Source organism: Podarcis liolepis (genome assembly GCF_965112155.1).
Source record: "Podarcis liolepis genome assembly, chromosome: 12".
NCBI lineage: Eukaryota > Metazoa > Chordata > Lepidosauria > Squamata > Lacertidae > Podarcis > Podarcis liolepis.
Window position 1 is genome coordinate 25,216,929 of NC_139563.1, and position 27,991 is coordinate 25,244,919.

The window sequence follows — 27,991 nt, forward strand, 5'->3', positions numbered from 1 at the left end:
CGTCTTACCATTAGTCCAATACACAGGCCTTCAGAGTGCCAGATTGCAGAATAAATAACAGGATTGTTTAATATATGTATATTATTAAAAGTAATAAATTATGCAAAAGGAGATATTCTCAAATGTGAAACAAAAAAAACATTGTTTACTTTAAACCTATTTTTGTTATGTCAAGAGGTTCAAGAGACTTTTCAGTTGCACTTCCATGAAAAACCATTTGACACAATTAATGCATCTGACAGGTTTTTTTTTAAAAAAAAACCCACTAAACAATTGAAAGCAGAAATTATATGGGGAACTCTAAATTGGACTGTTCAAGTCCACCTTTGAAATGCTTTCCTAATTGCTTGTTGTATTCACTCCTAAATGCATTTACATGCAAGTAATTTCCACCCAAACCTAGTTGCAGTTAACTCTGGGTATAATGGTTTTAGGATCAACACGTTGCAAATATGGAGCTTGCGTAAATGAACTTATTTTAATATTTTGCTTCTAAAGAGAAATAACAGCACAAGCCCATTAACAGAAACCATGAAAGCTCAACTTCCATTTGAAAGTATGTTCAAGTTTCCAAAATATCATTCCCTTATTTCATAATGTAGTCTTATTTTTTAAATGTTTGTAAATCAGATATTAAAAAGGTAGATCTATTCTCCAAAAGGAACTTTGGAATTATGTCATTATTCCATTCTCTTCTCCCTCTTTGGAAGGCATTCAGATTCATGATGCTCCACTATGCTATTTATATATAGCAAAATATGTATCCAACAGCACATATTCTTCTCTCAAAATAAGAGTACTTTTCACTAGATTAGCCGATTCTGATTAAATTATCCTAATGATTGTTTGTGAGTTGATGCAGTAATTTTTTATTTCATTTTAATGTAAGCATATATGAACTGAGTGTTTCTGCTTTGATGAAAAATACATCTGACTTCCATCTACTGATTTCACAATTGATTTGATGGAGAGTACACTTGGTATACATCAGTTGACCGCAAAGCATTGGAGATTTTCCCCATTGTCAAATAGCGTGTTTCAAGCAAGACAAAAGTCATGAAGGAGCAGATTCACCTATGCAGAGGGGCTATTCCCCACCCCCACCCCCTGGAGAGAAGCTTCCATTGCAACTCTGGATGCAGTAGAGAGTGCTGCTTTTTTTGGAAATGCAGAATAATGTTTCCACTACAAATGTGCCATCCCTTTTTCTATGCAGTTCACTCAAATGTGGCCTATAACTAGACATGCACAGCCAATATGAAATATTACAAGAAATTTATTGCCACAGGATATCAAGTGCTGTGCATGCTTGGAAATATAATAAATGACATTAGATCACTAGACTGTCATTTTAAACAGATATAACACTTTCTTTAGCAAAATCAGCATTTTTCTTTGGTTAGAACCACAGAAACAATAAAAGGCAAACTTCTCTTTTAAATCATATCTTGACAAACTGATTTGTAAATTATAAGCTTTGTTACATTAGTTCGTTATTGTTATTACATATTTTGATTTTGGGCATTGTCTCCACAATAATTTGTGACACAAGCATTTCTAAAAGTGGAATCTTGCTCAACCGCTTTGTTTATAAAATACATCATAAATGTTGGGGGGGGAGGGGTTAGAAGAAAAACAAAAGTTTGGATCACCTGAGTCCATGGACCAATAGCTGATGCAGAAATGAGCACATTTAAACCTGTTGAAATCAAAGCAAGGACACCTCATTCTGTGTGCCTGTGGCTGCTGATTTTCAATGAGATTGAAGTGCATTCAATTGAGGCTAGTGTGTATTGGAGGCTTTTAAATGCTTTTATTCACCCTGATATGGTTTTGCAATCCAGCCCTTAAAATGCTATTTAAAGATATTCTCAATATGTAATTATACATTGTGAACATTTTTAAATTTTGAACATTATTTTGTAAAAACTAATCATTAAATAAAGAGCATATGGATACTTAATAGGAGCATCAGTATTAGGAAAAAAATCATTTTGGAGGGAGGTAATTTCAGCCAAAAATAACCCTAGGCACACCTACTTGGGAGCATGCTCCATTAAACTAAATGGATAAAGATTGTGCTTTTAAGTGGAAATCCTGAAACCACAAGTGCTTTACCTGGGAGTAAATCCTGAATGTCTGAATACACATGCATAGAAAATTCCTAAAGTAATACAGCCATTACATCATCTTCAAAAGACCCACGTTTTTTAAAAATGCAACCTCTATATTTTCTTAGAGCCCCAGTCATATTGCTTTGCTTTATTTTTAAATTTCAATTCAAAGTAGCATTCACAGAAAATATTAAAAGGGAAGGCCAAAGGAGGCACAGGGGTTAAAGTGTTTTGACCATAAATATCAGGAATACAAATATACTGGGCAGCTGACTTTGATGTATGTTTCATGGAAAGCTGGCAAAAGTATTATTGTATTTCTGCTTTTACTCACGGTTCCTCCCTTCTCTAATAGCAGGTCTCCTGCAGATCAATGGCACTGAAACAGGGATGGGGAACCTGTACCCATCCTTATATTATTAGGACTCCACTCCCAGCAATCCCAGTTAGCATCTGGCCAGTGGTCAGGAATGATGGGCATTGCAGTCCAGCATCTGGAGGGTAACAGGTTCCCCACTCCTATTTTCAGGTGTCACCTGACACATCAGAGTGAAGTTGAAAATAAAAAAGAGGAATTTCCTGTGCCTGTGCAGAAGTGCCTTAGGCATGCAGCTGGGGTTTGGATGATCCCAGCTAGGATTATGCGTAAATGTTCTAGCTATGGTGCTTGGGCCCAACTCCGGAATGAGTCCGCAGAAGCCATCATAATTACTCCATCAGTCTAGGCCCTTGCACAGCATGATGCTGTTCTCAAGGCTGTTGCGAGTATCCGCTAAAAGCACTGCATGAAGGCATCCCAGCAGCTTTAAGCAGTTTTATGGTGATTTTAGAAATAGTATGTGGAACAGTTATACAATTCTACCATACTTGCCAAGCAAACACTTATTACAGATAAAAATTGCCCTTTAGCAAAGCTGTGTAACTGCCCCCACTCCCTGTATCTGAAGGGACCTGGACACAAACAGTAGGTACACTATGGCTTATCCTACTCTTAAGATGCCAGATTTGTAGGACTTTAGTTTTCTTCAAAGAATTTAGGTTTCAAATTTCCAGTTTCACAGAAGCAAATCAAGCCACAGCAATACTTAGAACTCCCTACTCAAAAGTCAGCCATCGCCTGGGATTTCCTACCAATAGCTTATCAATCTTTTCTTGCGATATGCCTCTGATTAACATTTTTGGTACTATGTTTTCAAGTATGTGAGAATATCCATGACCCCCATATTTCTTCAACCTATTTTTTGTGTGCACGTCATGAGCAAGCAAAACTCTGTCTTCGTAGCCTTCATCAATCAACATCTGAACCCTGCAAAAATACAGACAATACACATCTGTCAATGTATAGTTCATGTTAATCTGATAGTAATGCAGAAATAATTATCAGGTGCGGACTCACACTATTTTAAATTAAATGACCTATTCTTGTGTGTTTTAAAAGAAATGTAATAAACTAACATTTCCCTCCTTCCTGAGGAGGAAGTTTGGTTCTGTTTTTGCTTATCTGCTGTTTGTCATATCATTTGGACCAACAACTGTGATCAGTTTCAAATAAGCAGTCTTCAGCCCAACATTACTGAAAGTGGCTTGTCTGAAACTTACCACAGTTTAAGATGGGCTACAGGTCTGGGGTCCAAGGGACATGGCAGATGACATGGCAAGCTGTAGAAAATCAAAAGTGGAAGCAGTAGCTTCTGAACTCCTCGTCCTGGTTCCATGGGAGGAGGAACAGGGAGACTGCACAATCCAAAGGCTTGCCATGGCTTGTCCCTGCTAGTTGTGCTAAACTATAGTTTAGCATGATATGCAAACACAGCTGCTATGCCTATAAATTGGCTGAAAATGATACTCGCCCAACACTTTGGTAATTGCCTGCCTAGGCACCAGCTATTGGCAGAGTTGTTGTGACATAATGGAATATTTATCCGCGTTATAGAATGCTTTCAAATAATGCAGCTTCTGTGAGGGAAGTGAAAAATCAGTTTGGCTGGGAAACATCTAGACAAAAGGAGAAGTATGCATTTGAGGGCTGGCAGCTGAATGGGGAGGGAAGTTGTCTAACAGCTAGGAAAACTGAAGATGAAATGCAATGCAACACAGACAGCCACCACCCACCTCCCGGAAATCCTACAATGCCTGTGAATGAAGGCTGAGGTTTGGCGATTCCATGCACAAGATACCAGCAAACAGAACTCTGCACACTCTCAATGCATGAAATATATAAAGAATAGGCATCCAAGAGTATTCTCTCTTAGATCTGACTACATAAACCTATGACCAAATACAGGTGTGATGAAGCAACAAGACCTAGTCAGCCAAGGGCTTATTCACATGAGAAAGTTTGCTTCCTGAAATCCTGTGTATGAGATGACAGAGCTGGATCTCTTATTAGCACCGTGCTTTGAATGTTCTACTAGCAAAACAGGTGTAATTCAGAAATACTGATGGGTCAGCACAGTCCAGAGAGCAGAATTCTGTAGTTGGACATGGGTGGTTATTCGTTATTATGAACACTGTAATCATAGTGGAATGAATCGAGATTATCTGATCACAAGCATTAAGAGTTGCCTATGTTGCTATTATCAGTGAGGCTGAGCTTTACATGATTGCTGTAGCCACATCTGAGCTAATAAGCAGCAATATATTATTATGAATGCAGTATTATGAGAGCATAATCGCTTCACCCACCTCAAACATCCTTGAATTGACAGATTAATAAATAAGCAAGCCAGCAATGATTTTAAAAGAAAACAACTTTCTTTCCACATAATTGCTCTCCAAGCTCACCATAACATAACTATACTTTTGAATATTTCAGTAATAATTTCCAATAATAAAATGTTGAGAAGTTATCGTAAGACACCCCCCCCAAAAAAAAATCTCTATACAATCCTATGCTGTCTCAAGGGACATATTTAAAGATGCACATGCAAATCTGGATATTTACAAATCTTTTATTCAGCGTTAGTGGAACTGAACATGAGTGAAGTCTGAAAAATACCTTTCCCTCTCCCGTGTTTATACAACCAGACACAGAGGTCAGCTTGATTTGTATGACTATGATGAATACAAGTCAAACATGAGCTGACTATGAATTAATAGTAGCCTGCCAGTTTTCCTAGCATGCTCACCAACAATAAACTGAATGCACAAAAAGAAGTTTAATGGCATCTCTAGCATAAATGCGCAAATCGTTCTGGGTGAAAGGCAATCTTGTCTCCCTATAAAAACCTACTGCTACTTTTGTTCAATGCCAGTTTCGGGAAGGAATTATGAGGGAATTGTCATGGTGAGGTGTATTGTGAACTGTTGCCACAATCAATAGCAAAAGCATTACTGATAATAATAGCCTTTCTACCTGCATAACTTCCAGTCGTATCTGTCCAAGGAGCGCTTTCATTCATCACAAAATTGGCTCCAGATTAGTCAAGAAGCAGAGGTTTTAGGAGCAACTTCACAGTGTGTTAATTTAACTCGGTATACCTAGCTTAACTTATTTTCTAATGAGAGCGGCAGGATTTTAAGCAATGTGTTATTATTCTGTGATGAGCAATCATGCTTTTTTAGCAGCGTCTTCATACACATAAGAGCTAAAAAGAAGCTGGTTTGTATTAACAACCAAATAGTAAGTAATATGTGTCAACAGCCAGAGTGTCAGTATTTCTTTTGTGTTGAAACTTCTGTGGAAACGTTTGTTCTTGTTCCATCTTGATATGCTTTGCTTTTTGTAACGTTGTGAATTTAGTATTGATAGGTAAGCATAGGGGAGGGGAACAGACTTCCTACATTAAGGTCTACTGCAGATGTACGAATCCCGTTTTCTAACCCTGGTTAGCAGATCAGGAGGGGGCTGCAGGACTGCACATTCCCTCTGCTTCTGCACTCATTTTGCCTGCACTTCCATGTACAGCCTTAAGCAGGACTCAGGATTGTGACTGTGGTCACCTTAACCATGATTAAAGCTCACTCATCATAAGCAAGTTTTGAAGCTGATTTGCTAACTATAGTTAAGGAAGATCTTGATTAGCGTTAACCAGGCATAGGCAAACTCGGCCCTCCAGATGTTTTGGGACTACAACTCCCATCATCCCTAGCTAACAGGACCAGTGGTCAGGAATGATGGGAGTTGTAGTCCCAAAACATCTGGAGGGCCGAGTTTGCCTATGCCTGGCATTAACCCTTAACCATGAAGTCAAAATGGAAGCTTAAGAGAGTCACAACCTCTGTTACAATGCTGGTTGTGCCAATTTCTTATCAAACAGGGTATATCTTCTGGATGAACCCTTCCCCTATAGATGCTTTCTCCCCATATATTGTCTCCTGTTGGGGCTGGACTTCTGGTCTCAGAAGTTTGAATTCCCCCTTTATGCCACAGCTGTGCTTTAATAATAAATAATAATAATTATTTTTTTATTTATACCCCACCCTCCCCAGCCAAGACTGGGCTCAGGGCGGCTAACAACCAATAATAAAAACAAGTTGATTAAAATACAATTTAAAAGATTAAAATACAACACTAAAACATTAGGGTGCAATCTCTTCATAGGAGGAGAAAGGAAAAAGAAAGAGGGGGAGGGAATCAAACTGATTCTAAGCCAATGGCCAGGTGGAACAACTCTGTCTTACAGGCCCTGTGGAAAGAGATCAGATCCTGCAGGGCCCTGGTCTCAAGAGACAGAGCATCCCACCAGGCTGGAGCCAGTGTTGAGAAGGCCCTGGCTCTGGTTGAGGCTAATCTAACTTCCTTAGGGCCCGGGACCTCTAGGGTGTTGCTATATATGGACCTTAAGGTCCTCCGTGGGGCATGCCAGGAGAGGCGGTCCCATAGGTATGAGGGTCCTAGGCCATTAAGGGCTTTAAAGGTCAAAACCAGCACCTTAAATCTGACCCTGTACTCTACAGGGAGCCAATGCAGCTGGAAAAGCACTGGGTGAATATTTAAATGGCTCTATCACTGCTACAAGCTATTGAAATTACAGAACATAAATATTGTGCTGCTGTAACACCTGGTTTGGTCTATGGTGAAAGATCTCAGGGAAAGAGAAGGATAAATTTTAATGCAAAAGGAATGAGGACGGGCTCTCCACTTCTTATTTCTTAACCATGCTTAGCGACTGTGTATTATGTCTGCCCTGGACCTTTGTGATTTAAGACGTTAAACTAAATAGAATAGCTATACATGGAAGGCAGGCACATTGAAATGCCATGCTAGTGCAACTTACACACAGGTTCAGTTTGTGGTACTTTCAAAAACCTGGACACTAACAACATTGCTATCTTCAGCAGAAGTTTTCATGTCTGTACATTGCAATACATACCTTAAAATTCTTTCATTGTCACTTGGCATATCAATATCAGGATTCATTTGGTACAAAATGAATTCTGTTCCAAAGAGGTCATACTCTAAGTAGCATCCAAGCTCAGCAAACTCCAACAGTTTCTTCTCATCAAATATAGTCCTGTACAAATCACAGTATACACTATAAACTTGCTCAATGCAATTCTCTCTCATAGCTGATTTGAATCATTTAACCTCATTTGACAATAGCCTTCAAACACAGCAAATATTCATTCATAACAGATTCATTCATTAGAAGTCAGCTTCACAGCACAATCCAGCATATACAGGGTGAGTCTTTTAAAAGAGGCCCCGTGGAACATGTGTACTCTATATCCACTGGGCCTCTTTTAAAGGGTGCTGTATGTCTGCTCTGATGTAAGTCCCGTTGAGTTCAATGGGATTTACTCCCAGGTAAATAGAATTGCAGCCTACATTACATAACTGCAGAGTTTCTGACCCCAGATATTCTTACAAATATTATTACGGTATTTTTTGACACATACAGGTTTCAACAGACTAGCTAGTCATCATAGTTTGATTTCTTACTTATTTTTTACTCTTCAGCAGCATTTATGGTGTAAAGTCAATTAGCAAAGAAATTGTAAACACTTCTTAAAATAAAATTAACTTCTTGAACTTTCTCCCCATATTCCTATTTTATGTTGGTTCAGAGTATTTCCAGTCTCGTCACCACCATAACATTTTGCTGATAAAACTTTTTTTTTAAGGATTCATATACATAACCCATAGGTCTCAGGTAGAATTACAACCTTGTTTAATTTGTCACCAAGCCTTGAAATTTGAAAACATTTCAAGCTACAACATATTTATCCTTATACCTATCAAAACAGTGGACTGTATTAAATTACATTTTATCTTTCCATTTTGTGAACTATTGGAAGGGATAGACTTTGTTGTGGAATTCTATGTCAATATGTTTAAAAACAAAAATGGAGAGAAACAAAATGTACAGTCTCTCAAACAAGAAGCAGAGTCTATCAGTAGTATTCAACTAAGCTAAAATTAATCTACAGGACTAAGTTAGGTCCATTAATTTGGTTGGCCACTGTCAGAACAGGATAGTGGACTAAATGGGCCACCGGCCTGATCCAGCAATCTCTTCTTATGCAATCACAGTGTGTCTGCTCTGAGTAAAACTTAGCTGAATGCCACACAATATTTCTAGGTTAAAAATAGCAACCTATAACCGCCTTTAATGGTTTTTCGTTCAGGAATAAGAACACACCCCAAATCCTCTACTATATATATTGTGTAAAGTTGTTTTTTCACTCTGCATTTGGACAGCTCTTAAAACATCAGACCTAAATTTTGCATGATCAAGGAGCAGATTTTAGTCAATATTTGAATCCAGCTGGATGCCATTTTGAATCAAGAAGGTGGACTGAATCTTTCAAAACTGCACTGATTCTCCCCTCCCCCTTAGAATTCCTGGGCAACCTTGGGGAGGAAGTTGCTAATAAATTTTAAAGATATTCCAGACCTAATTCCAGAGACTAGATTGGTCTTCTTCAAGACATTAAAAAAAAAGTGGTGGCATTTCTGAAGGTTTGTGGGCAAGTGAAGTTTCACATAGCCTGCATTGCTAGCAATAGTCCAGATTCAGAAAGCTTGTTAAAAAGAACATATGCATACCCCAGGTTTCCAGTTGTGCTTATTTTAGCCTAAGGTGATAAAAGCAATCAATATCTCCATAAAATAAGCAGATACCTCCTAACAAACCTAGAAACAAAGCTATTTATATTTCATTGGGGAAAAGCCATACAAGTAATATGTTATATTTAAACATGTTTAATAAATAATTATGTATTTCAACTCATGCTTTTCTTTAATTATTTGTGAACAAAGTTGTCCACCAATTAATAAAGGTGGACTACCGCAGATCACCGAGGACAGATATTGCCTCATTTGCATTTTCCTTCAGTTTCCCTGTCTGAAATTTATCTTTAAATTCTTCTGATACATCTACACCAAGAAGTCAGAAGGAGGTTTCTCCACCTAAGGAAACCCCCTTTGAAAAATGGGGGGTACATTTCTAACATATGGTAGTTATATTTTGTTTCCTGTCCTTCTGGTTAATGAAACCTTGAGGTGATGTCAAGAAGTACGTACACACACACACACACACACACACACACACACACAGTGGTACCTCGGGTTAAGTACTTAATTCGTTCCGGAGGTCTGTTCTTAACCTGAAACTTTTTTTAACCTGAAGCACCACTTTAGCTAATGGGGCCTCCTGCTGCCGCTGCACCGCCAAAGCACGATTTCTGTTCTCATCCTGAAGCAAAGTTCTTAACCCGAGGTACTATTTCTGCATTAGCGGAGTCTGTAACCTGAAGCGTATGTAACCTGAAGCGTATGTAACCCGAGGTACCACTGTATATATATTGCCAATAACTTACTGCGTATATTTGGCATAAATGTTGGCAACGGACAGAGCGGAAACAAGGAGGGTTTGCCCTTTGCCCTCCATGAAGTGTTGGATGTGGGGTGTTGTCAAACTATAATAATAATAATAATAATAATTTATTATTTATGCCCCGCCCATCTGGCTGGGTTTCCCCAGCCACTCTGGGCGGCTTCCAAAAGAATATTAAAATACTATGATACATCAAACATTAAAAGCTTCCCTAAACAGGGCTGCCTTCAGATGTCTTCTAAAAGTCTGGTAGTTGTTATTCCCTTTGACATCTGGTGGGAGGGCGTTCCACAGGGAGGGCGCCACTACCGAGAAGGCCCTCTGCCTGGTTCCCTGTAACTTGGCTTCTCGCAGTGAGGGAACCGCCAGAAGGCCCTCGGTGCTGGACCTCAGTGTCCGGGTAGACACTGGTTCTGATTTGAAATAAAGGTAGAGCTGGGTATCATCTGCATATTGATGAACACCCAGCCCAAACCCCCTGATGATCTCTCCCAGCGGCTGCATGTAGATGTTGAAATACAAAAATACTGTATGGGTGAAACTCAAAAGAATCATTCTCACCTACATTACCTTGGTGCTCCTTCTGCTTAATGCCACAAAGCCATTAACATTTAATTCGGTTGCATCATAGTCTGTCGCTATGGAAATGACTGATGTCACAAATTCAATATTGTGACTTAACAGCAGGATTAAGTAGAAGGAACAGATGGAACGAGTGAGAGAAAGCTCTTGTTCAAACACAACTGGCACCAGCAGGACACTCATTGCCAACTGTAATTAATAATAAAAATCTTGTTTAAAAATAATAATAATCACAGTTTACATAGGACCAGAGATTCTTATCCAATGGACTTTCAAAGTAGTGTGCAAGTAGTATGGCTTTCATTTACAGCTCAACACTAGAAGCCAAAATTGCTATGTAAATGTACTTATACGCTGTAGTACCGTGGCAATATTTTGTATTATTATAATTTTAAAATCACGTTCATAGGAATATGCTTTTCTAGGTATAGGTGTGAATATATATTAAAAGAGTTGGGGATTTATTTAAATTAAGCCTGTCAATAGCAACCGGCATGGTTACCTGAAGCAATCAAGAATTAATTCTAGGCAATCAGACAAGAAAGTAGTTGCAATCTGGAAGAGAGTTTGTGTTTTATTTTTTTAAAAAAATCATTTAGGCTTCCGTTTTCTCATAAATGCCTAAGCATGAGTGGAAATGTAGGTAGTAACATACATTGTGTTTCATGTAAAGCACATTTAAATTATACATGTATGATCAGGGAAAATCATTTTACATAGTGTGCTATAGAGCACTCACAACAATTCAATGATAAGTCATATGACTACAAATAGCTTCCAGCCTTCAGCAATGCTAATCAATACATGGTCATCTGCCAACTAATCATCAACCACACAAGGTCATATAAATGTGGCTTAGCAGGACAGATCATGTTTTTTTAACTGAAGGCGTGAAGCATCCACTACTTTGCTCTCCATGGACGTTCTGTGACTTTTGTTTACAGAGGTAGCAGTAACATCTTGCAGTTGTAGCAGGAGAGGATTCAAGCGATGTGATGTAGCTATTTAAGGATGTGTAGAATTGTTGCGGTTTGGGGTTGTTGTTTTTGCAACATAGTCTGGAGAAAGCGGAAGATCCATTCTTATCCTGCAACAGATAACTCAGGGAAGAGAGCCAGGCTATTTAAAGCTATCTGATCTGCAGATACATAGTTCTCCAATGTGTCCATGCCAAGTGTTGCCACGTACTGGAGGGGAAGGCAGATGGCCTTTATGCAGCAGGTTGAACCAGCTACCAGTTAGGAACATGGGAAGCTCATCTTACACAGAATCAAACCTTTGGTGCGAAAAGCTCAGCACCATCCATACCCGCAGTTCTCAAGCTTCTATTTGCGGACTATCTGAAAACTGCAGAGGGTCTTGGTGTACCACTTTATACGAGCTAGCTGACAAAATGCAACCAATTCAAACGATAGGTGGCATTTACCTAAAACTACAGGTATATTCATGGACATTAAGTTAGTACCATTAAATAAACAGGTCTGTTCTGATAAAAACTTAGCAGAATACCCCATTTGAAGAACCTCTATTTGCACTAAAGAGAGAAAGGACAACACAGGAGTCCAAAGGGAGGAGCGTCACTGAATGTACGCCTGTGAATGTGAGGAGTTAGCAGTAAGTGCTGGGAGTGTGCAAAGCTGGGGGGGGGGGGGGGGGGCAGCAGCAACTAAAGAGGTTTAAGAGCCAGACAGGGATTACCCAATGAAGTTGGAGAAGTGACAGTGATATGACATTGATGTTCTAATAAGTTTTGAAGGGGGTTGTGCAACTTCATATACAGTGGTACCTTGGGTTACATACACTTCAGGTTACATATGCTTCAGGTTACAGACGCCGCTAACCCAGAAATAGTACCTTGGGTTAAGAACTTTGCTTCAGGATGAGAACAGAAATAGTGCTCCAGCGGCATGGCAGCAGCAGGAGGCCCCATTAGCTAAAGTGGTGCTTCAGGTTAAGAACAGTTTCAGGTTAAGAACGGACCTCTGGAACGAATTAAGTACTGAACCCGAGGTACCACTGTAGTTCAAACACTGTTATAAGTGTTGTATCTCAGCACAATATCTTAGTTATGGTGCTGAACGTTTCTCTGACATAAATGGGTCTTGATAAACGCAAAGCAGACTTTGAAAATGTGATGATTTATTTAGGTGCTCAAGGAGCGACTCCCCAACATGAACAGACACTCTTATTCTAATGAGCACTGAGATCTACAAACCATTTAGACTGCCGGCATTTTGGAATTAAAGATTTGTAGATGTCAGCAGGTCTAAGCAGTTTTGCACATACAAGCCACTTTGACGATTGTCACCAACTTCACTAGAGTTTCAGTCTGGCAGTATGGTATGTATCTGCATTAAAGTATTCCCTGCAATTGCCATATTTTGAGTACTGCAAATGCTGGAACTGTTACAATGCTTGCTGTAATGAAGTATCAGAACACTGATAAAACCTGATTAGGTTCAACCTGCTGTGGGTTTCTTAAAAGTTCCACTGTCCAGAACAGGGGCAGTCAACCTTTTTATACCCACCGCCCACGAATGCATCTTTCTTGATGGTAAAATTTCCTTATCACCCACCAGTGCTCGATGGAAAGAATATTCAGCTTGTGCCATAGAACCCCCTACCGCCCACCTAGAATCCTGAAACGCCCACTAGTGGGCAGTAGGAACCAGGTTGGCAACCTCTGGTCTAGAAGCAGAAATATTTACAAACAATCCAACACCAGAGTGGCCCATTTACCTGTCCATGTGAGACATGACGGTTTTTGAGGTATCAGCTCCAGCTTCCTGCAAAATTCGAATGATCTGGAAAGGTGAATCACTATTCCTGCCAGGGTGGATGATGACAGGGCAGCCAAGCTGTGACTGAGCATGTGCCGTTGCTTGTAGTACTTTGTTTTCACTTTCTGTCAGAGGCCACGAGCAGCCAACTTCTCCTATGACCCCACACTTTATGTTGGTTCCATCAGCTCCATTGAGAATTTCATTAACTATAACCTCTGTCAGCTGTAGAAAATAAACATTCTTTTAAGTTAAAACTCTCTGTGCTGCATAGTATCAAAACTTAAGTAAAACAATGTCGTTCCTAATTTCAAGGTTGCCATGGTCAGTATCTTTCGGCCTTCAAATGCCTGAGTGAGCGGGAATGTTTTTATATTTCTCCTGAAAGTCAATAGACACACCTCACCAAGGATGGCATTGAAAAATGGCAAACCATCACCAAAGGGTGTGGGCAACAGAAACTTTGCTCACACATGCATCCTAAGATACTGTGCATGAGATTGCAGGATGCACTGTGATAACAGCAGCAAACCCACTGGTTTTCAGTTCATTTTCTCATGAAAGGATCTTGCCTTGTCAAGAAAAGCTCTTCTACCATAGAGGTGAATTCCTCTGTATCCAACCCAGTGCATTATGCACACACACACACACACACACACACACACACACACCTAATTGCCAATTTCAAGGCTTCCTATTTTAATTATGTTAAAGGCAAACAACATATCTTGAGGTATTCAGAGGTTGCCAATAAGAGCGCCCAACTTTCAGCACGTTTTGAGACCCACCTGCTCCACAGACATCGCTCGTGTTTCAGGAGAATGAGTGGCACCCACATAAAAGCCAGCACCAGCAATAATATGGACACCAGTTTCTTCCGCAAGCTGCTTTAGGGTCTTCATGTCTCTCCTTATCCCTGTGGTTGTATTTTCCACTATGGTCCCACCACCTGCAGCTTTGAACTGCAGCAGTTCTTCCTTCACAGCACTTGTTTCTTGATGCAGGAGGAGGTTCTCTTTGTGGCTGTAGGGATTCTGTTTCAGCCAAAACAAGTTCTTCATCTCAATGGATGTTTCAGAGAGTGCTTCTTGGCCTGAAGGAGGTGGGTAGTAACAGCAAGTGTAATCCATTGTCAAGTGCTCGTGGGTCATCGTGTAGCCAAGCTGGCTAGGCGCTACAAGGCCCAAAACAGTCTGGACTTTACCCTTCAGCGAAGGCATCTTAAAAAAGGTGTATTCTAGGAAAATAGATAGAAAGATGTTAAAGACCCTTACACCAATTTTGCTCCATGCATCAAAAAGCAGACTAAACTAGTTTCGATGTGAGTTCCCTTCTTTTGGCTGAGAAGGGTGGTTTAGACCACAGTTTAGACCATTGGGTAGGGTTTATTTCGTAATCTTTGATTGTGGTGAGGGATTTTGTAAGGCCTTGGAGCAATATTTTGTATATTGTGGATACCATCCCCTTGCTGTGTCCCTCTGATGTCAGGAGAAGTTTTTCAAAGGTGGTCAGAGGCCTAGTAGTTGCTGCTGTTTTTACTGTTGGGTTATTAAGAAGGTGCGCTGTTGGTGATGGGTCAGCCAAGGTATTTGGGTGTCCCCTAATTTGTCTTATATTTCTGGTGTTGGTATGGGTTTGCCATTTTTGATGTCTATGACAGCAGTGTCTCACACCAAATGTAGCTGACCTATAGAAAGGACTCTATGAACTGAGGACAGAGATGTTGTATGAATGTCTATGAAAATCTTTCAATAAAAGAAATCCTTTAAAAAGAGAGAGAGCAGGCTACACAAAATGAACAAGGATACTTTAGAAGAAACTCAAGATTGGCTGGCATAGCTTGTCCTTCCATCTGAAGATACTTACTAAACATTCTTAAAAGAGTCATTCAATCTATGTAATGTAGTTATAATGCTGGCCAAATCTTTTTATCAGTGTACAAACTAATGCACACTGATGAGTCAAAGCAAAACTCAAGGCTTTTAGTGAGGACTTGCCACCAAAACTGGATGACGAGCCTTTTTGTTTTGCAGTCAGTTCAAACATTACTAAGTCTGTATATATGGACTTCCTCTCCCTACCCACCTCCAAGTCTGTAGCTTTATAGTCCCAAACACAGTTTCAGAATAGTTTGTCAGGCTTTGGGGTACTTTGGGGATAGTGAAGCACAAGCAAGACATCGGTACAGAGAATAGCTGATAAAATAAGTGAATCTAGGTAAGGCGAATTCCTTTTAAATTATTGCCTATACCTCTGTCCTGATACTGAAAGTACTTGCTGGCTGTTTCTGTGGTACAAGGGAGAGGAGAAAAATACGAAGCAATCTTAACATCTTCGCTCTTGCTAGAGCATGAAAACAACCAGTGTATAGTGCTGACCGGGAGGGGGGGTGTTTAGAAATCGTGAGGATGAAATACTGGCTTTTCTCCAGAATTTTAGTTACATTTTTCTTGCTTCGATTCAAAGCCCTATGGGAGGCTCACACTGAACTGCTATTGTACAATCAAGTGAACCACAAGTCCTTAAAGATTCAGTAAAGCCTAAGTAGTTGGCCTTGCAACAGCAGGACTACCCAAGTGGGAATGCAACCGCAAGAAAAGAGATTGGGAATACAGAAAAGGATGCCAGAGCATTAGAGACCTTGCATTTCTAAGTGAAGGGGGGGAAATACATCAATTGTGTTAGGCAAGCTGTCATCAAGGATGAGAAAGAAAATCTGTGCAACTCAGAAAAAAAAATTTAGATAGGAATAATTAAGGAGAGTATGAACTTACAGAGAGGCTTCAGTGCAGCAGACTTTTCCAAGACAGATGCTGTTGCTTTTAGGACACAACTGAGTTATGGATACTAGTGCGTATCATGGAAGCACCATAAATTATGCAAAACAAATGTCTGTATGCAGATTTGTTGAACTTGCACAAACCTTTCTGACAGATGCATATCAAGGCTTCCTTAGCACCAAAGGTGGATCTTCTTTTCATTAGAAATGAAACATATCGCAGAATTAATAATGGATTTAAAGGAAAACATTATTGCAATTTATTCCAGAGTTCTAAAAAGTCAAGGGCTTAAATAATTAAATAAACAGCAACGTCCGTTAATTCAGTACTCCCTATCAACGGTTAATGTCATTGGCTTTCTCAGCCATAAGCCAAAAAAAGTTGGTAATTGCCTGGTTCTTTCACTTTGTCTCCCAAATATCATTTATCACTAAGAGCCTGATCCCACATGTTTAATTGTAAGTAGGTCCCACCAAGTGCCATGCAACTTATTCCTAAATACAGTGGTACCTCAGGTTAAGTACTTAATTCGTTCCAGAGGTCCGTACTTAACCTGAAACTGTTCTTAACCTGAAGCACCACTTTAGCTAATGGGGCTTCCCACTGCTGCCGTGCCACTGGAGCACGATTTCTGTTCTCATCCTGAAGCAAAGTTCTTAACCTGAAGCACTATTTCTGGATTAGCGGAGTCTGTAACCTGAAGCGTATGTAACCTGAAGTGTATGTAACCTGGGGTACCACTGTAATCAGAGTCGGACTGCAAGCCTAAGAATCAGTGCTGTATACCAAGGAAATCTTTCCAAGCTGGTGCGACATTATGGTGGATCTGTTTAATGGAGCGCATTTATTATATGATACTGCTCCATTGCCAATTAACATTATTAAGTAAACCTTGAACGTACATTTCCTTACCATTTAAACAAAATGTAGTGTGGTTTAATTTGATTTTTAATACACAACGTTTCTAAGCTTACTAGTAAAGCTCCTCCACAGTGGGCTACAACATTTAAACATCAAACCTTGCTGCTGCTGCTGTCTGACTGTGTTCAGAGGCATGAGGTCTGTTCTTGCATACCCTCCACTTCTACTATTTATAATTAACTCCCAACTCTCACTTATTTTTAAGTTTACTTTCCACATTAACACTAAACATAGCTGACTGCCTAGCTCAATTCAGATCTGCCTGATGGTAGATGCAAAGGCTTGAGGATATCTAGTTATAAACTCCAGTCAGCCAAAATCATCAGTTATGAAACAAAATACATGTTTAATGATGTCCAGAGGATAAGACTAACTGGAGCATACATTATTGATTAAACAGAAGCCTTTCCTGTCTGCCTTTTAGCGCATAATACCATAAACATTGGTTTGTTACTGGTAAAAAGCCCTCCAAGCAGATAGTCTGTGGTTCCCCTTCCCTCTGAGAATGCAACAGATAAGCTGGAGTCAAGAGGGCAAAGAGCCCAAGAGGCTCGTTTCTCCAGCAGGCCCATTTTTAGGGCTGCGGAGAAGCAAAGCATCAAATTGGCACCCTTCCATAATGCCATAGGATGACCTACCCACAGTGTACCACTATAAATATAAAGCACCAGCAAATAAGCAAACGGAGTCCATGTCACCCAGCAGACAGTGAATGGTTCAGCTGTTTTCTGCGAAACCTCACCTCATGCACAAAGAACACCTGCCGATTTGCCACTGCATTTATCTCTTGCATAGAATCATACAATACTGCATGGCTTATCTATGTCGGGGGGGGGGGGAATGCTTTTCTTGGGAATGAAAGGGCAGATGTGCCTGTCCTCTTCTAAAGGAAAATATCACTGGAGGATAGAATGAAAAAGGGATTGGAGTCTTAATTGGAAGGGCTCTCAAAAGGTAAAGGTAAAGGGACACCTGACCATTAGGTCCAGTCGTGGCCGACTCTGGGGTTGCGGCACTCATCTCGCTTTATTGGCCGAGGGAGCCGGTGTACAGCTTCCAGGTCATGTGGCCAGCATGACTAAGCCGCTTCTGGCGAACCAGAGCAGCGCACAGAAACGCAGTTTACCTTCCTGCTGGAGCAGTACCTATTTATCTACTTGCACTCTGATGTGCTTTTGAACTGCTAGGTTGGCAGGAGCAGAGACTGGGCAACGGGGATTCGAACTGCCGACCTTCTGATCAGCAAGCCCTAGGCTCTGTGGATTAACCCACAGCACCACCTGTGTCCCGTCTCAAAAGGTGCTCTAGTCCAAATCACTGCCAAGGAAGGGAATCTGTTGCTACACCATTCCTAATATGGGTAGCCTTCCAACCTTTGCTTTAAAATGTCTAACAAAGTAGAGTCTATCACCTTCTTCGGAGGCAATCTGTTCATTGCTGAACAGCGAACGTCACCAGAAAGTTCTTCCTAATGCCTGGTGGAAATTTCCTTTCTTGTAATTTGAACACACTTGTTTAGGCCCTATCCTCTGGAGCAACAGAAACAAATATTTGAAGATGGCTACTATTAATCAGCCCTTCTGTTGCTAAACATGCACACTCCTTCAACCCTTTCTCAAGGGATTTAAGCTTCTGTCTCCCTTGCAATATGTGGGTCAAAGTACTGATTTGTTTATTGAAGGTAAAGAAATATTGCTTTGCTAGCGCAGATTCCTGGGTCCAGGAGCAGAGAGAAGTTAGGTCACAAACAGTGCTTACAATCAACAAGATTTCCAAGGGGATTTCTCTAGTGCAAAGCATCAAAAGCAAAATACATCTCCTGTACATTCTGATTAAATTTGAGCTGTCTGCCCTGGCTATTAATTGACTACTTTTGATGGGAGCTAACATTCTGTTAGAGCAGGCTGTAGTTCTGGTGAAAATTCAGTGATCCTACCCATGCTTACAGTCAAGGCAAAGAAGGAAAGAAAGGTTAATGTGATTGCATAACACAACTGGCTTTCGTCACTTAAAAGAGATGTTCTCATTTTTAAACAAACTGGGGAGTTAATTAGATTTGAACAATACGCTGAGCTCAACATAACTTATTCTGCATGGCTCCTTTTCATCTCTGATAAAACTACACAGCACAAAAACATTTTAACCACCAAGGTGTGTGTGTTTTTCATCTAGTTTTCTGTAACAATGAAGTCAACAGCTGCCCCACTATTTCGGTTTGGGAGATTCACAGTACTTCTAGCAACTGGTGGGCGCTTGTATGTCTTGAGTAAACAGCTTAACTCATGTGCAAGAACTTCCGCAATTTGCCTTGAGCACTGATTTCTGCCACTGGATCTCATCCTGCTTCAGAAGTCAAGTTTGCATCATTACATATGCACCGTTTCTCATATGTTGCACCATCTTTGTGGGTTGTTTACTTGCACATACTGTCAAATGCAAATATCAGTAGCTGAACATAACATATGAATCAGCCCAAGTGTGAAACCTCCACACACACATTCTGTAGTTCTGACATGACCCAAAATTCCATTGAGCTTCCTATGGATTTTTCCTATAATTAAACACGTACACAGCAGATAAGGGATCAAAAAAACCTGACCCTAAGCCAATACTCACGTTCCTTTTTTGTCAAGAGAGTCATACTTGAACATGAGAAATTGTATGTAAGGTAACTTAAGAATACTGATGCAAGCACATCCAACTTCCTCTTGGCACAAAGCTTGATTGTGTACGTTACTGGATAAAAATGTAGAAGCATAGATTTGGAAGGGAACAAAAGGACATATAATCCAAACTACTGCCCCCAAAGAATGATCCATTTGTTCTGACCAACCTGTCATAGATCAGTCTATTCCAGTGTTTTTTTAAACTCGATTGCACTGCAGACCACTCTTCTACAGTGTTTGAAATTAGGCGGACGTCAGGCACATTTTGCACCTGGCTATCAGCCACTTGCAACCACATGAAGATGCCTAGGCACTAAGATGGCACCTGACATCACCACCACCTGGAGATTCATGCCTGGGGAACACTGGATCTTGACTGTTTTCTCACACTAACGCCACAACCTGTAGATTTCTATCAGCTATATTTTATCTGTACAATCAGAAAGGATTTCAGGAACCAAAATGCTTTCTCTGTACAGTCTCAGCAGGAGCAGTGAACAACATAACAGTGAATGGTTGCAGCTTGTATTCGCTTACCCCACCCCACTGTCCCGCTCACGGTTGTGAAGAATATTCGTGTCACCATTAAGAAAAGGAGGTTGGAATAGGCTAATATACATGTGGACAGTCCCTGGATAAAGCAACCTTTCTTCTTTCAGTTCTCAAACTTCTTAACTTAGCTCAAGGTTGTCATCTGAACTAGCCAGACATTTAACTGATAATCAACCGCAGCCTGTCCATCATTTGAAAAATAAAAGTCTTGCCTCAAAATGACAATTGCATATTCTGTTTTGGAAACTGCAACCTTGTTTTAAGGAGCCATTTGCTTCTATATCTCAGTTTCTAACACTTCTCTTCTGGCTAGATAGTTCTTTGCAGATCACATTTTCTTATGTTCCAGCCGCCACATAGGAGGCTACTAAAAGATTTTGAAATTGAAGCTATATTCCTTTCTATTCCCATGAAGCTGCTCTAAATATGTAGGCCCTACATAGTTAGCAGCAAAGGAAGAAGAGAAGCTGGTATTCTTTGCTAGATTCATCCGACAAGACTAATTTGGCAAGTTAACACTCTGATCTAGAAAACCCCACAGACAGAATCAACCTGAAAGCACACCACAAACAATTGATCAGTCACCATAGTTTAACAATCAATTATAAATATAATCCAGAACCATGCCCACAGGCAAAACACTTAGGTGACAGTACTTTTTATTTTCAAACAGGGGTATTAATTTCCAATGAGATTAGAATGGTTCCTCAAATTATTATAGCAGCGCAAACATCTCTCTACCAAATAAGGTTTGTGCCAGTGGAGTAGTGTGAATATCAGCACCGAGTCATTATAATACTTTTGTAAGGAGTACACTCCCTAGGTTAATTTCCTATAGTAATCTCTTATTGCTGTACTATAATAATCGCACACACAGTCTCTGCAGTCATTTCAGCTTGGCAAGCGCATTTTAATGCTGTTAGTCCAGGCTCTCTATAGTGGCATATTAAAAATGCATTTTATTGTAAATGCGATGCAGAACAACAATGCTAAATCCAGATTGCTATGACCCAAAATGCTCAGTACAGGCATGTCCCAGTAGCTATTTGTTGCCTTCTATGGGGTGGAGAGATAATTGCAGCTTGCTCTTTTGGAAAGATGAGTTGTCCTCAATCCCGCCCCACCACCACCACCCCCGGTACTTTCACAGAGTTATTTACATAGTCGTGCAAAAAGCATGTCTATGCAAAGTATTGTATCTTGGTTTAGAACTGTTATTTCTTAGAGACAGCAGTAAATACTTTAATGGCAGGCATGGCGCTCTGTCACTGACATTTAATAAGACCTGCAAAAAACTGAAATGACTCGAAGAAATTTCACAGTAGAACTTTACTGTACATATCAGTATGTTAGGAAAGGTGTGAAAAGCAGTGAAATGCAAACTGTGGAATGGGAAAGTCATATTGCGAGAAATTGCTTAATTTTAAAATTGCTTCATTTTAAAATACTTTAAGTTCAAACAAAACAAGGACCTGCGAGCTCATGGAGACATTATATTTTTTTAAAGTACCATGGGCAGCAGCTTAACTAGCAGAAGTACAACCCCACTAGCAAAATTCTGGAGCAATTGCATGATTATGGTTTCATCCTAATGCTGGGAGAGTGTTGCTGAAGGATAATACGTCCCCCGCCCCCCCCCAATAAGTAAGACTATTTGCTGTTTTAGAGGCAAGCCAACAAAACACATGCTCCCCACTGCTGAGGTGATGTGGGACATTCACTGTCAAATAAAATCTTTTTAAAACAATGTAAGGGATAGAGGAAGTATTGCTTAAGTCTACACACCCACACCATTTTTTTTAAAAAAGAAAGCAAGCATGCAATAGAATAGGTAAGTATTCATCCAGAAACCTGTTTTAATAAAACCCCAAATATCCTTTTTTTTTTTTTAAGGCCAACTTGCTCAGGTAGGGGGTGAGGGTGGGGAACAGAAACTGTGTCCCTTGTAAGATTAGGACTGCAACCCTATAGCTACTTGCCTGGGAGTAAGCCCCACTGAATTCAGTGAGATTTTCTTGTGTGCAGGCATATATAGGATGGTGCTGTCAATTAGAGCTCCTTACTTAATGCCACTCTGTTTTTCAGCAGCAGCACCCCCGCACTTATACACATTCCACTTGTGTGCAACCATGTTTAAGCAGGTCATCATTAGACAGATAGACAGACAGACATTCAGGTGTTATTTCACTTGGGGCTGCTGCTTGGAAGTGAGCAAGGGAAGGCATACTGGGCTGCTCTGCAGTGAGGGAAGGCATGCCAGGCAGTGGCCTGAGCGAGGGAAGACTTGGGACAGGCTGAGCAGTGGCCCTGAGCAACTTCCAGACAGCAGCCCCAGCAGCAAGTGAGCTTCTCTCTCTCTTCTCCCTGCACACCATCCCTATTAAAGTGGGGTGCTCTCTACTTTACGTGATTTCACTTATGCTCACAGAGGTTCAGAAAGTAACCTCCGCATAAGTAGGGGGCTGCCTGTACTCCCATAGTTCTAGTTTCTCTCTGTCTCTCCTTAAAGCCAATCCAAATCTGCAGGCCTTCTCAGAACTCCCTGCTTCTTACTCCTGCCAGAACCGCACCATGACCAAACTACAAGCCTTGTCATGATGCCCAAACCCAGGCTCCCCCACCAAACAAACCACAAGCTGCAATTGGATGACATCAACAAGTCAAAGTTTGTGGTTTGTTGCTCCTGCCACAGCACAGCCAGGAGAAGGGAAGGGGGTCAAGTAGGAACTTTTGAGTGGCATGTGAATGAGCAAAATGCTCATCACATTAAACAAACCCAAATGGAGCCCCCGAAATGGGGTAAAGTCAACCTGTCAACACATTTATTCAAGCAGCCAACAGACCTCCAAATAAAACTTCTGCAACTGTTAACATGCACAAATGAGATACAGGATCAAAAAATCTATTGATGGGTAAGACGAAGTTGTTACATTTATTTGGATGCAGATGTAGCTTGCATCTTTCTTGCTCTCAAGAGGAATTTTGCTACAGTTTCTGTAATAAACTTATTTGTATCAGAAAGAAAGGTTGGGGAAAATATAAAGTACACATATCCTTCTAGGATACAAAATGATTACTGGATCAAGCAATTCTTTCCAGAGATTTCTATAAAGGTTGCAAAACAACAACAACAACAACTATAAAGGTTGCAAAACAACAACATGGCTTGCTGTTTCTATTTATTCTGAGCCACAGGGACATAACCTTATCAGAGAGTTTCCCTAAATCCAAAGTCGTTCTAAGCAGAGGAAAGGCTGAAACCGAATGGTACAGAACCTGCAGAAAGTGCCAGGTTCAATTTCTTGCATCTCCAGGTAGGGTTGGGAAAGATTCCGATCTGAAAACCCAGAGAGCCATTGGAAATCAGAGTTAACGGCATTGAGCTAGTTGGAAAATCGGTCTTCCTCATTATATGCAGCTTCCTATGTTCTCATCTCCCTTATAGTAAATTAAATAACTCCCTTTTTTGCTGGGACTGCAAAAACAAGGGGGATATTGGTAGGATGTTCTAGATACCAAAGACAGGACTCCTGCAACTCTAATAGTTGTAGACAAGAGGGTATTTTCAGCAGATAGACTAAGCTACAACTGAAATTCCTTCTTCTGCATCCTATTTGTTAGATTATATTTGGCTTGATTTAAGTCACAAGCTGTGCAATTCTGGAGTAATATTCAGCAGAAAGTAGGCTAAACATATCTACTCAAATGCAAGTCCCACTGAGTTCAAGGGAACTCAATCCTACAATCCTCCCAAGTTTTTGTAGGATTGCAGTGGAATGGCAGAAAGGACACCAGCTGCGAAGAGATATATCACATTTCACGCTTTGTCATAAACTGAAACATTTCACTCTCTCAAACACTGCAGAGTTCCTTTTGACTGGGAAGAGAGACAATGAGTCCCATATCTGGTTTAGCCAGAGTACTTGAAGGTTCTCTTTAGCAGGACTGCATCCATTTAACAACCAAATGAACCAGAAGTAGCAAAGAAATGGTAACACTCAGAGTGAAAATATATTTGGCTATAGAAATCAAGATGGCACAAATTTATTTCCTCCTAAGATAAGTTAGAAACTTTTCTCTGAATTCTTAGCCGGACTGAGATAGTACAATTTGAACAATGAATTATTTGCTTGTGGTTTAATATTTAATTCCTGTAGGCAATACTATTTGGGACAGCATGTTAGGTTTCCAAACATGGAGTCATTTGAAAAAATTAAGAGCCAGCCAGAAGATCTGCACTGAATCAGATAATGAAACAAATTGATTCAGTTCCTTCAAATGGCTTCTTATTCCATTTTCCTCTCTAGCACAGCACTCATCCTGGATTTTTCTTCTCTAATGGACTTTGTGACCACTATTTTCTTCTTCCTAACTATGGTCAGAAGCGGTCAACTTTGTGTGCGCTGCATTAGCCGCTAATTTTATGAGTTAATTCTAGTCACCTTTACAAAATGTAATTAAACATCTGACTGCCACTGTTGCCACCTCTAATTAAAACAGCAGAAGTGATTGTGACAATGGTGTCACTACGGAAAACAGTATGTCCATTAAATCTTCTAATGTAGGAAAGAGATTAATAATAACAATTGACATTTATATAGCCTGTTTAATACAACACCACTTGACAGGAAAACACAAAAGTCCAGATCACAGGTTTTGCTTCCACCATCCCTGAAGCATAGCCACATAGTGCAATCTTGTTTGTTTACTCAGAAGTAAGTCCCACACTGTGTTCAGTGGGGCTTGTTGAGGATTGCAGACTTAATCTCTTGAAAGCAGTGATCAGACAACAGCTTAGGGCAGAAAATCGAAAAGGATCACAAAAGCTGTAGGGAGAATCAAGGTGAAAGAAAAGGAACTGCCTGTTCCTGTTTGATCTGTTCCTTTGGAACACGTTGTACCTCTCCGTTTCTACATCCCATTCATGACTATCATCCCACCAGGTTTCAGGAATGCAAGTTCTTCTTGCTTGCTTCCCATTCTCTGTGCATTCATGTAGAGACAACTGAAACAATGAAACATTCCTCCAAACACTGTTGCCTCTGTCCCCCTCTGATGGGAGTCCCTTGCCACAACCACATCTCTTCCTTCTCTGAGGAGTGACAAGAATCGTTCTGCTCACTGCACCTTCCACAGCCACCTCTGTTATTGCTCCTCGGGCTGAGAATCAGGTGAGAGCATGGAATCAATTTTGCAAAGACACCATCTGTCCAGCACTGTGAGGAGGAAGAGAGGGAGGGAGGGAGGGAGGGAGGGAGGCACAGACAACATCAAGGCCAGCTACTGTTGGGCTGCATACCACCACCCTGCCAACTTACTGGCTGGGGTCAGCAGTTATTGCTAAGAGGCCCTTCAGCATTAGTTTTAGGATCTATGACAACATTAAACACTTTAGCATTATTAATTTTCTTCAGGCACACATTTGTGCACAGTATATTTTAATTACAGACTGTCCAACAAACCCAATATGTTTTGCTTCTGTCCTTCAGCTCTCATTGTTGCTTCCCTCCTATTCTAGACAACAGGCACAGCAATCAACTGGTTCAAACTTCCCTCGAATTCTGGAGGTCTCAGGGCCTTTACAGACAAACATTTTTAGAATAACTTGCATGGAATACTCATAGGAAACATTAAAATGATGGTAATAATACTGGTTTTCCAGTTCCAACATAATGCTTTCCATAATAGTATTCTAAGAGAAATTCTTCCCAAAGCACTCCCAGGAAAGACAGCATGACATCAGAACAGCTCTTAATCTTATGTCATAGGATATCGATTTTACGGGCCACGTTATCTATATACAAAAAGATGACAATGGTAGATATCTAGTCTAGTCAGGGCACCTGTTTTCCAATGTTATCCACAAGGGCAGCATTCAATCAAGGAGTCAAGGTTGTAGCTTTTCCATTTATCTGCACCTCCGACTCTCATGGTGGCTGAAACTGAAGAAGTGCTAGCTAGAACAGAAGCATTTGGTCCTGACGCAAAACCTGTTGTTGACATACGAGTACTTACAAAATCATTAATAATAGCAAGCAGCTTTGTTCATTACACTACCATTCATCTTCATGTGACTCAGAGTGTGTCCATAATTCAGCTACCAGATCTTGTATTCTGCGAAAACCCTGCCTATCCTACCAACGTCATCGCTTTCCAGGACAGAAAGGCAGTCATCTATTCCAGGCAAACCATGGGGCTATAGCCAGTGACAGCTAGTTTGTCAAATCCCAGCTATGTTCAACTTCAAGCATTACCCTAACTCATCATGTCCAGTAAATAGTCTGCTGCTCTGGACAATCCCAAAGCCTGAACAGATAATGGGGACAATGAAAGGCTGCTGTGGGTCTCAGCACTGGTTCATCACCTGCAGGGGCTGTGAAGCAGCAGATCTGCCCTGGCAGGGAACCCAGGAGCCTCAGCTGGCAAGAAAGTGGGGTGGCTGCAGCAGCCCCAGTGGCTTCCAAATGCCGCTGGCAGGCAACACAACTGGGGGGAATAGCTGAGGCAGACGAGCATAAAAGGACTGAGTGAAAGGTGGAGGAAGAGAACCACACGAGTGGGCGGCATGCAAGAGAAAGCATGCAAGATGGTCCATGAAGAAAGAACGAGGACAGCCATAGGGAGAAAGGGAAGGACAGTAGAAATAAGTAGGTAGGGACAAAAACCTGGAGCTGGGTCTGCCTCCACCACTTGGGCACAACAATACTACTTACTTTCTTACTCCACTGTGAATTAGGTAAAGGTAAAGGGACCCCTGACCATTAGGTCCAGTCGTGGCTGACTCTGGGGTTGCGGCACTCATCTCGCTTTACTGGCCGAGGGAACCGGTGTACAGCTTCCGGGTCATTTGGCCAGAATGACTAAGCTGCTTCTGGCGAACCAGAGCAGTGCACGGAAACGCCGTTTACCTTCCCGCCGGAGTGGTACCTATTTATCTACTTGCACTTTGACGTGCTTTCGAACTGCTAGGTTGGCAGGAGCAGGGACCGCTTGGCAAATAATCACTTATAGTCACCCACATTTCGATGACTACATTTTCATCAGTTGCATGCTTTAATTACTTTGGGGGGGGGGCAGGACTAGTAAAATGATAAAAGTTTACACTTTTATACACACACACACACACACACACACACACACCAATCCTGTTACCGTGGGTTACAGCATAAATTCTAATTAGTGCTTTTGAGGAACATGCACAAAGGACTTTGATACAGTAATCCAGATTCTTACAATATCTTAACAGCAGTTTATGACGACTGCAGGTTCATAACAAACTAACAAGAATCTCAGTGGTGACTAGGGTCTGCAATTCCAGATTAGGTTTTAAAAAAGAGGGGGAAAGTACGACCCAAAGTCCACCACGATGAGGAAAGCCACGAAGAGATCCCTGCGCTCACCGCCACTAAGCTAGTGGCAATGAAAGGCCTCAACCCCGCAAATATATCCGAGGGGACTAGTTGCATGCAAAGAGAATCGAGCAGCGGGGCCGGGGACCCTTCAGCCGGGTTTCGCGCCCTTTTATTAAACCCTGGGCGGGGAGGGAGCCGAGAACCTACCAAACAAAGCAGGCGAGACTGACAAAAGCGGCGCCCTAAACTTCCCGCCTTGTTAGCGCGGGTGGGTCTCGCAAGGCCCCTAAAGAAACTTATTCTTCACTCCTTTTTCTCCAGGCTCACCCACCGTCCCGGGTCACTCTCTGCTGCTGCTGCTGCCGCCGTCGCCCTCGCAGCTCCCCTCCCCGCAAGGAAGTGGACTTCACTCCGGAGCAAGAGGGCCCTGCTCGTCTCGCCGCGCCTCTCCGCCTCCTGAACT

The 27,991-nt window shown here is 41.1% G+C and overlaps 1 protein-coding gene across 4 annotated transcripts; it reads right to left on the reverse strand.

The window, feature by feature from the left end:
- Positions 1-258: 258 nt before the first annotated feature.
- On the reverse strand, positions 259-27,991 carry PTER (phosphotriesterase related). 4 transcript variants are annotated; one of them, XR_014517573.1, is made up of 6 exons: positions 27,860-27,980; positions 14,046-14,494; positions 13,217-13,482; positions 7,430-7,570; positions 2,827-3,420; positions 259-2,713 (listed from the first exon to the last, which is right to left on the reverse strand). XR_014517573.1 is itself a non-coding variant. In XM_083467562.1 (5 exons), the coding sequence occupies exons 2-5, from the start codon at positions 14,475-14,477 to the stop codon at positions 3,210-3,212; spliced, it is 1,050 nt and encodes a 349-aa protein (XP_083323688.1). In that variant the 5' UTR covers positions 14,478-14,494; positions 27,860-27,991; the 3' UTR covers positions 259-3,209. The 4 variants fall into 4 exon arrangements, 3 of the variants coding, with proteins under 3 accessions (XP_083323688.1, XP_083323689.1, XP_083323687.1); XM_083467562.1 differs by having other exon boundaries at positions 259-3,420; positions 27,860-27,991; XM_083467563.1 differs by having other exon boundaries at positions 259-3,420; positions 27,856-27,979.